Here is an 11,345-nt window from a genome sequence, read left to right on the forward strand (position 1 = left end):
AAATTAGTTGAAAATGCATATCTTTTCAACATATTTTAATAGAAATTGACACACATGTACATGACATGCATTCTAGTAATTAATTAATTAAAAGACGAAAGAAAGAGAGAGGGAGAGAGAGAAGGGGAACCAGAAGTAAAAAGAGAGCGAAAGGATAAGAAAGGAAAGGAGGAAAAAGAGGGGGGACAAGGTTATGTCGAGAGGCAAAAGATAAAGCAGAGAGAAAGAAAGAGTAATGAGAGAGGGAGAGTGGAGGAGAGGTAGAAAGGGTAATAGAAAGTGGATTGAGTACATATTTATATACCTTTATATTTATCAATTAAGAGAATTGGTATAGAAGTGTATGTGAAGGTCGTGTTCTCTGTCAACCCTAAATCATTGTCAAGTTGGGTGTCATTTATCAAGCCGAATCTATTCAATCCAGTTCATAGTCCTCCAACCCGATAAGATCGGCTTATGTTTGAGATTCGGGAGCATTCCACGAGTGGATAGAAGGTAAGTCTCGAAAGTACATCTGTACATTTCATTTTATTTTGAATTTGTGTTTAACAAAAAAGATTAAAAATAATTTGTGACGTGGAAGAAAACCATTGTTTATACGAATATGAATGAATGAATGAATGAATAATGAATAAATGAATTTAATGAATGGATGAAATAATGAATGAATGGATGGATGGATGAATGAATGGATGGATGAATGAATGAATGATGAATAAATAAATGAAATATTGATTGATTGAATGGTGTATGAACGAACGAATGAATTAAAAAACGGAAGCCATCAGTCTTGGTATACAACCATGCATGCTGGCCTATACAGTGCGTCCCACAAAAAAACGAAATCGAGATTTATCGATAATTTATCATAACTTAATCTCAAATACAATAGACAAATGACCCACCAAATGAATGTAAATCTTAGAATCTCCTCTTTTATCTGATATTACTTAGATTATTCTTCATCCACGCATAAGCGAGCAAAAACAATTTGAAGAGGGGATACCAAAAAGTCATTTGGCGGGCTGTATCTGGGTTTCAAAAAGAAAACCACATTTTTAAAAAGTTAAATATCGGCTCTTTAATTTGATACCCCAATTACAGAAAATGGTCAAGAAATAATAAAGTTATGGTTATTTGAAATAAGGCTTGAAATTTCAATAATTTCATAAAATGAAGAGGTTCTCCAGGCTAGCGTTCAAACTCACTTGACACTCCGTTTTGTTGACGATCAGCCATGCATTAAGTCTTTTGTTAACCATGCGATAGCTTCTGTGGGAAACCGGTGAAAACACGTTTATTTAATAAAATTATGGAAATACAAGCAATGTTATGAGGGAACATTCGAACCCACGACCCTCTGTTTCGAAGTCCGAAGACTTATCCACTGGGCCACAACGCTCCACAGCTCGGTTTCGTTTTTTTCTGGGACGCACTGTATAAGAGAATCCCATGGATATCATTGCGATTCGGTTATACAAAATTTTATAGCAAAGTAACTAGCATCAACAGGATTGTCGAAAATAATACAGTACTCAAGTCAACTCTAACATGATTAAGGTACAAGTCTTAATGGAAAAAGAACATATTTGACCAAAACACAGGAAACGTAAACAAAATGAATGCTACAGATTCTTGTCAAATGTTCTTCTTAGATCACAAATCAAACGAATGATTTATGTTCTAGTATTTACCATAGTAAAGCTAGCAATGTTGTTAATTTCTTTAACCAGAATTCTATTCATTTCTTTGGGACGGTAGAATTTGTAAATTAACTGTTGCTAAAACTGTCCTCCAATGTCTACTATCATTTCCAGATCTCCATCGTTTCTTTGATGAAAGGAATTTTTAGATCATAATCTTCCGTCAACTTAAAATGCTTGGAGGAGCTCTTACCTTATTATTCCTTTCCTCAGTCTTAATACTTCGCAATGGTGAGTTCCACATGGCTATATAACTTCGGAGCACTGGCGCACAGGCCTTGGGGTGCTTGAGGCCCCCCCCCCCCCCATATTTTCACGGTCCAGAAAAAAAAAGAGAAAAGGGAAGGGAGAGAGAAGGGTGAAATACGGTATCAATTTCTGAGTACTATATTTTGTCATAATAGTATTAGGACAAAATATATCACAAAATGGGAGATTTGAATTTTTTTAAAAATAAAAATGTCGAAATTTTGGCTCTTTTTCTTGCAACTTTGAATTTCGCCCGGTACGTGATATATGCCCCCTCAAAATTTTTGCCTCATTACACCACTGTTTTTGAATATGTAGTCTTTTTTTATAGATTTTAACTAAAAATTTCCCTTTTGAAATATTTTTTGTAATGTTATTTTTATTATCATTTGTGTAAAATGACCGGGGACGTTTGATTTTATTATAAAGAAAAACAAATTTACATGTTTTTTTTCATACGTTTACCATACAAAAAACAGCAATTGAGTAAATAAAGTGTCAATCTTCGTGTGGGTAAAACGTTGTAAAATGTTTTATTTTTTTCTATTTATAACTGACGCTGTATAAAAAATACAATCATAACGCACTGGTTGTTCTTTCATGACATTTCAAACGAAATTAAACCATTGAATATTTGAAATGTTGATTACATTTATATCTGCAACTCGATTAGAAATTATAATTTCGTTAAAATGGTGATTCCCCTTTTCCATTCCCTTTACTCATTGTATTCTATTCAAGATGACAGTTAGTTTGGAAGTCTCTACTCCAAGGGGTCGGGTACTCCAGGTAGAAAATCAAATAATTTTACTTGATAAAGTAAAATTAGACAACTAAATAATGAAAATTTCATCAAAATCGGACATGGAAAAATCAAAATTATGACAAAAGTTCTACGCGCGTCTTCGTGAATGTAAAATTACCAAACTAATACATAATCCTCTCATATTCTTTTCCCATTTTATTATTATTTCTGAAATAAAATGTACATTCATTCAAATGTTATCCTCCGAGAATATAATGATTTAGTGTGTGAAATAATCATTGCTGCAACTTGTTTTGCTATACAAGCTCGGGAGACAATATCATGCACTCTATTATGAAATAATGATGATTCCATGAAGTACAAGGGAATACTGGGAATCTGACATCATCGGCCCACTTATTGAATATTTATGATGGCATTGAGGTTATTTATTATTATATTTTTACAAAATATTTTTGTTAACTTTTACAGTAGAATTGCTTTCTTATTTACATAATTATCACAATTTTTTAATGTAATTTTCTTGCTCAATGTATTTAAGTTTATTTATTCAAAGAATTATTTTCATCCAGTAGTACTTCTTTGAGTCCACCTCGAGCCCTCTTAATGATTTCAATTAAATGGTCTCTCTTTTTAGGGGCAGCTGAAGTCAATTGCACCTCCCCATGGGTAAACATGTACGGAAATTCCTGCTACTATCTTTACGATTTAACAGGCCACTTATACGAAACTGCAGAGCTTACATGTCGCGACCTAAATTCTCATGTTTACGTGCCAAGTTCGGAAAGTGAATATGAGGCCGTCTCCGCCCGTCTACTTCTAGTACAATACTACTTTTACGGAAGCGAGCTGGGGTTGTGGATTGGTTGTGCCAACAATGGCAACGATGATTCTTTCTTTTGTTCTGATGGAACGGAGATTGGCATCAATAGCGGTGAGTATAGCTAAAAGTATGAGATCATCACAATAAACAAAGCAAACGCGAAGTGCAGGCCCATATTTAATTTTATTTTTGAAATTTCATGTATTTTACCTTGAAATTGAATATCTAGATTTTTTTTACTAATGGAGAAGATGCATATCTAACTTAAAGGCCTGGTCACACCGCCAGAGCGTTGTTGGAGCGGTAGGGAAAGAAGGTTGAAATTCGCTCACAAAATTGGGGGAAAAAATCAAAAACATAAATCGAAAAAAAAAAAAACAACAATCGAAATAGAAAATGGTTAGCGGGTAGCGAGTGGTGATGATTTTTTTCTCTCCGCTCCACGACTGCTCCAACAACGCTCGGGCGGTGTGACCAAGCCTTAAATCATTAACGCAAGCGCGAAGCGCGAACTGAAAATGTTTGATATTCAGACCCGAAAAAGTGGATGGTTTAATAAAGAGCAGGATACTTTATCTATTTAAAAATTATTGCGAGCTTAAATTTGTTTGGATTTAGAACGTGACATTAGTCTGTGTGCCCAAATCTTGAAAAGGATGACTATCTTCCTAAATATTATGCGAGCCCCGGATGCGAGCGCGAAGCTATCTTCCTATTTCTCTTCCTAAGCATGAGAGCACAAAATCTGTTAATATTATGGCCTGAAAACTGGACATTATTTTAAAGCACTTATGTAATCATGACTAAGATGCAAGAGTTAATATCTTTCAACAATCAACGTTTTTCTTATGACTAATTTGCTCTTTTCTAACTCTTCATGATGGTGAAGAAAGCTATTCTTGTTTATCCTTCCGTAACTGTTAATAATGATTTGAGAGAAAAATGAGCTGATACATTGAAATTATACTGTTACGACACATAGTGGCGTACCTAGGATTTTACACAGGAGGGGTGGGCAAAACCGTCCGCACAAAAGTTTGACAAGCCCCCCAAAAAAGGTCTTCAATCACAAATAAAGGATATTGTACCAGAAAAAAAAGTGATAAGCAAAAAAAAGTCTTCAAGCTCGTCAGGGGGGGGGGACAAAAAAGGTCTTTCAAGCTCGTCAGGGGGCAGGGATACGTCCTTTGCATGGGCTGTGACTCGTCAGGGGGGGGGGTAGACTACCCCCCCCCGTAGGTACGCTAGTGACGACACTATCGGCTATTCAGTTAAACCACAACTTTAAACCTGAGTTTAAATTAAACCCGACTTCAGAATACGGACCTATGTGAACATTAACTGCATGGTATTCACAATTTTATATTGTTTAAAATTGTCATTTTAACAGTGTCAGTGTGAATCACATTTTCACACAGTCACAGTGGGAAAACAAAGAGGGATAGTGAGTTCTTCCAACGTGGTGATGTCTTATCTTATTTTGATTTAGATTGGTGGTTCAACACGGGTTATATCACAGGGGGACCCGACAGATGTGCGGCTTTCAACTTGAAAACCTTCCCTTCTAAACTATACAAGCATTCATGTGAGAACGATACCAACGCAATTATCTGCGAAGGTAAGCAAAACCCTTTTTTCACATATTTCTCAAAAATATTAAAAACCACTTTATTGAAGCCTATGGCCCTGGTTGACAACAGTTTTTCAATCACTGGACAGTTTACTCTGGGTAAGGAAGACGAATAAAATTAAATGAAACAAACGCCGGAGTTGGGACCAAAATAAATGAAGTTAAGTTAAGTAGGCCATGAAAGGCGTGATATATTGACAAGATCATCTTAACTATTTGTCAGATGCAGTTACAATTGATTGTCAAATTACAAGTAACATTATGTGTGGCACACCCGTGAAAAGACAGTTTCGGTCTATGGGACAATCTTTGAAAATATCAAAAAAAACGGTTTGACCATCATCATCGCATGTAGAATAGAACAGTAATTGAATAGACCAATAATTGATCGCAATAACTATACCTATATAAAAAAAACAGTTGCACGCTAATATTGTCACCCGGGATAGTCACAGTATAGCTGCAGCACCTTTTGGGGGTGTCATCGTGCCTCCCGCATGAAAAAAAAATGTTGAAAGGTGCACCCTTTATAGTGCAAAGACTAGGGGAGCTACATGCACAGATAAATATTTAAAAAGGGTTTCCTAGTGCGAAAATTGTACCCAGTGTGACATTTAAAAAAATACTTCGACATTCACAGTATATAGGCCTAGACAAATTCAAAACAGCTCTTAAACTTATTCAAAATATACCTCGATTCAACAAAATGAACTCGGTAACACATACACCTGTATTTTTTTTCTTCATCATAATCCATTAAGATGGCCCAGTGCAGGAAATTGATGACTTGGTTACAACCACCAGTGCCACCACTACCACCACTACCAGCCCGATCGAATCATGGACCTCCTACATGGTCCCTTGCACAGCCCATCACACCTCTTACACTTGTCCTGAGATCTACGGACGATATGGGATGCGTTTCCCGGCTATCCACGTATATTTTGCCGACCGTTTTAACATAGAAATGAGTGAGGTATGCAACAGAATGAGAGGCATCCAACGAGCATCGGCGATTCTTTTTCGACAAAATGGTCGCTTTCAGAAGACGTTTGTGTCTTGGAGAGCCACATCATAGATGTAGAGTATTGGTGTTCTGTCGACAGTTCTGGTGGGTATTTCATAAAGCTGTTCGTAAGATACGAATGACTTTACGCACGATTAGTGCATGCAGGGAAGTGTTCCCTGACTGGTGATCACTTCTTGTGCTGTAATGATACCCCCATAGATGTAATTGATTCATGACCTAAGAACATGTTCCAGTCGTGCGTAAAGTCGAGCGTAACTTTACGATCAGCTTTATGAAACACCCACCAGGCTCTACAGTAACTTGAGGAACATTGTCAACAGAAAGTTTTTACTCCGCGAAGAACGACGTATCCAAGAACATAGAAAAGGTATTGCCAACTGACGCCTTTTATGACAATGAACAACCAAGAGGTCTTATTCAAAATAGCAGTTTCGCACGCCGGACTAAACAACATAGGTATTTGCAATTTTTCATCAGCTTCGAAACTTAGGATAAAACTGCTGTTCCGGACGATTCACCAATTTTCGACAAAGACCTCCCAGCTGTCCTTTGTCATTTGACGGGCACTTTCAATATATTTATTGTGTTCTTGAATCCGTCATGCGTCGCGATGTGAAAACTCCATGAATTTTTGGAAAAAAGAAAAAATCCCAAAACATGGCTCTCGTCGCTCGTCGGAGTTTTCAAACCGATATCCATCAAATTTGTAAAAGTAGATTTTGTTTTTCTTCGTAGTTGCCGCAAAACGGATGAGTGACGTTTTTATAGTTTTAGAATAGGCCTAGTGTCCGTTCTTTCATCGGAAACAAGTCCATCTGAGATATATACATTTTTCCTTTTTACTGAAGTGGACTCCTCTATTAATACATTTCATGTAATTTTCCGTAGCTGTAAAACAATGGGAGAATTTATAATCATATTTTCTTTATTAGACTTCAGTGATGTTGATGAAGGGTAATCGATAAATACAACTTCTGCTTATTGATGCTTTAGATTTGTCTACGAAATTCAGTCTTTCATTAATGTATTTAGTATGTGTGGAATTGTTGTTATTATCAGTTGTCATGGTTGTTTGCCATTTAAATTTCTGTATATAAAGTTTAGCTGGAAAGAAGATAGGTTAAAGAGTAATCTATACAGAGTGAGTCAGAAAAAATGTCCCACTTTTGTAAATTTGAATTGTTTAAATATGAATATTTAATCATTAGTTTCATGATATGTCTTGATAGAGGTATCCTCCAAGTACATTCAGGTACCATTTTCATTTGATCCCGTGCACGCATGACTGAACATCGGACAATCTTTAGAAGACTGTCAGATCTCACTTGCGCCAAGTTACTAGGTGATGAATAAAACAGTGCTTTAGACAAAGACAGTCAGACAGACAGACTGGCATGCTCACACACACACACACACACACTCACACACAACACACATGGTAAAAACTGGTTCATAATTTTCTCTTTTCTGATTAAGCATTGATTTTTAGCAAGATCGCTGAATGTTTAAAGGGGAAGTTCACCCTGAAGAAAACTTTGTTGTAAAAATAGCAGAAAAAATAGTAAAAAATATTGGTGAAGGTTTGAGGAAAATCCGTTAAAGGGTAAGAAAGTTATTAGAGTTCAAAGTTTTGGATTTGTGACGTCATAAACGAGCAGCTGCCTCATGTGTTATGTAATATAAAATGTATGAATTTCAAATTTTGCATGGTTCCTGATGACTTAATTTTGTTTTCTATTCATGATCGGGGGTGAAATGATTTGTCTATTGATATACAAAAGTTACAGTGAAAACCATTTTCAATTTTCTGAGAAAATGACATTTCATTGATTTTTTACCATTCGCTATGTAGGAATGCTGCTCGCATATGACGTCACAAATCAAATAATTGAAATTCTAATAACTTTTTAATTATTTGATGAAATTTTCTCAAACCTTCGGCAATATTTTTTATTATTTTTCTGCTATTTTTACAATAAACTTTTTGTCAGGGTGAACTTCCCCTTTAAGTGGCAATTCCCGACAATCTTCCCCCTTAAAACACATTCAATACCAGCATCATATCATCATCATCGTCCTCATTGTCATCATCTCGATCTTGATCTTCATCATCATCATCAAGTGCACATAATCCAATATGCTGGTCATTGGCGGCGGAAGGAAAACAATTTTGGGGGTGTCTACCTGAAATTTTGGGATGGACACATGTAAAAAATTGGACAAGTGCTCCAAAAATTTTTGACAAGCAAAAAAAAAAAGGTAATCAACCTAAATTTTAGGGGGGACAACACACGTTTCAATGGGGTCCACGTGAATTTAGGGGGGGGGGACGCAGAGAAAAAAATTGACAAGCAAAAAAAAAAAAAAGTTAGCAAAAAAAATTTAGAGGGGGACGGTCCCCCCCACCTAAAATTTAGGGGGGGGGGACACGTCCCCCCCGTCCCCCCCCGCTTCCGCCGCCTATGATGCTGGTTATGTCTTTTGTTCCTTAACAATGTGTACTTTTGCTACTGTAAAAAGAGGCTCAAGTGACTGCTGTCAAATCAGGCAAGCCTTTTTATAGGCAAGTGCAACAAATGCACAGACATTCATTGTAATTTTCATTGTTAACCAACAAAACACATATCCAGCATATTGGATTTAAATGCACTTGATGATGATGATGAAGATCAAGATCAAGATGATGACAATGAGGATGATGATGATTATGATGGTGGTAGTGAATGTGTTTTAAGGGGAAAGATTGTCTGGAATTGCCACTTAAACATCTTGCTAAAAATCAGTGCTTAATCAGAAAAGAGAAAATTATGAACCAGTTATTAGTATTACCATGTGTGTTGTGTGTGTTGGTGTGTGTTGTGTGTATGTGTGTGTGTGTGTGTGCAAGCATGCCAGTCTGTCTGTCTGACTGTCTTTGTCTAAAGCACTGTTTTATTCATCACCCAGTAACTTGGCGCAAGTGAGATCTGACAGTCTTCTAAAGATTGTCCGATGTTCAGTCATGCGTGCACGGGATCAAATGAAAATGGTACCTGAATGTACTTGGAGGATACCTCTATCAAGACATATCATAAAAATAATGATTGAATATTCATATTTTAAACAATTCAACTTTACAAAAGTGGGACATTTTTTCTGACTCACTCTGTAGAGCGCTTTCAGTCGTTTTTACCACTTGCAACTTGTTATAGATTCATGAAAGTCGAAGGTTTGATCCCGGCCACGGTATAGGGGAAAATTGCAAAGTGTTATCTAAAACAGACTTATAGCAATGTCTATCGCGATCGGATGTAAATTATGAAGATGTGATAGATATATTAATGAGCTAATGATTCCTTTTGTCATATTGTATTTGTCATTTTAATTATGTTTTACACGAAAGTAACAATTTTTTGACATATTGGTATTATTTACAATACAATTTGAGCTAATTCCTTTGGATACAGGCCTCCAAATTTGTCATTTGCAAAAATAGTAGACTATAATTCGGCGCCCCCTAGGTCGAACATCAATTCGCTGCCCCCTCCCTTCCCTCTATTTTTTCCTTCTCTTTTTCTTTCCCCTTTCTTTTTTCTTTCTCTTCTTCTTTCCCTCGTTTTTTTCTCCCCCTTTTCCTTTCCTCTCTTTTTGGCGCCCCCCTTTTCGCCTACCCGGGGGCCCGGGCCCCCGAGCCCCTCCCCCGCATACGCGCACGATCTACGAACCTTAGCAGCTGTTTTCGCGTATCTTACTACAACAGAATCTCAGAAGCGGACCTAGAGGGGGGGGGGTTGCAACCCCCCCAAATCAAAAATCCGGGGACCATTTTTTTAAATCTTCTTTTTTTTAAACTTGTAATTTTATTTTATTCTATTTCTATGTATTTATTTCATTAATAGTGGTGTTTTAGATGCAAGAAAACGCCATTTTCACACACAGATTTTCAAAAATGTTCCCTACTGTGGGAGGGGGGACCCCCCTCCCACACCAACCCCCTTCGCTCGCTCTGCTCGCTTGGACTCGGTCGCTACGCTCCCTCGCATACCACCCCAACCCCCCTTTATAAAAAGTTGGATCCGCCCCTGTATCTATCTATCTATCTTTCTATCTATCATATAGTCATTGAAGTCATAATTTATATCAAGACATTGAAAACACTGTATATGTCCATTGCACAAGCACAGTATCAATAAAACAGTAACTTGAAGATGGTCACCAACCTGTCTATAGTGGTCACATGTCTATATTTCCCCTAATATTTCCCTTCGGTGGCCACTCATGATTTCAATGCACACCTTTGACGTTGTTAATTTTTTTATTAATTGTATTTTAGCTGTGTTCATATATATATATCATTTTTTTTTATCTTACAGTTGATATAATTCTGTTATGTTCTACTTTAAAATCAGCTTTGACAATAAATGAAAATAGAAATAAAATTGTCTTATTTTCATTATTCATAATTTGCTTATTTCACATGCTTATATAAATAATAGCCAGCCCAGGGAGTCTGGTGTATGAATTGTATGAAATGATTGGGGGAAGGGGGGGGGGTGCATGGCCCTGGAAAGCGGGGGTGCTGCTGATTATTCTCCATAGGCACCACGTGGAATTCTGATAGGGGTCCATGGTGTGACAAAATGGAGAAGGGTAACCACAATGACCTACCTCTTGTCAAGCCTTTTTTTCGCTTGTCGATTTTTTCGGAGCCAAAATTACATTTATTATGCAGTGAAACCCTTTTATTATTTGATTTTTTTTTGGGCTTGTCAAATTTCTCGGAACCAAGATGACCTTCATTGTTGGGTAATGCCCCCCCCCCCCGGGGCGTAACAGCGGTCGGTGGCCAGGGGGGGGGGCAAGAGCCAAGTATTTCCCGTTCATATCGTTGTATGAACAGGATTATTTTTTTATGATCACGCCTGAGCACTAGCATGATGAGGGCGAGGCGAAGCCCAATGCGTGATATAAAGTTTAAAAAACAGAAAATGAACTTCATTTTTAGTGAACCCCCATTTTTTTTTTTTTTTTTTTGCTTGTCAAATTTGCATCAGCACCCGGTAGGAGCTTGTTTATTAACTGGCTTGGAAGGATTATCGGAGCTTTTCAATGCTCATTGTGCCGTTTCGCTTGTATTGCGTGGCGTCATCTTGTGGCGGCGCAAC

General features: G+C 37.1%; 1 protein-coding gene across 1 annotated transcript; it reads left to right on the forward strand.

The window, feature by feature from the left end:
- The first annotated feature begins 3,393 nt into the window (after window positions 1-3,393).
- LOC121412847 lies at window positions 3,394-6,249 on the forward strand. Its single transcript, XM_041605607.1, has 3 exons — window positions 3,394-3,652; window positions 5,031-5,159; window positions 5,933-6,249. The coding sequence occupies exons 1-3, from the start codon at window positions 3,394-3,396 to the stop codon at window positions 6,247-6,249; spliced, it is 705 nt and encodes a 234-aa protein (XP_041461541.1).
- Window positions 6,250-11,345: the final 5,096 nt, after the last annotated feature.

This window comes from Lytechinus variegatus, chromosome 4, assembly GCF_018143015.1.
Source record: "Lytechinus variegatus isolate NC3 chromosome 4, Lvar_3.0, whole genome shotgun sequence".
NCBI classification, from domain to species: Eukaryota; Metazoa; Echinodermata; class Echinoidea; order Temnopleuroida; family Toxopneustidae; genus Lytechinus; species Lytechinus variegatus.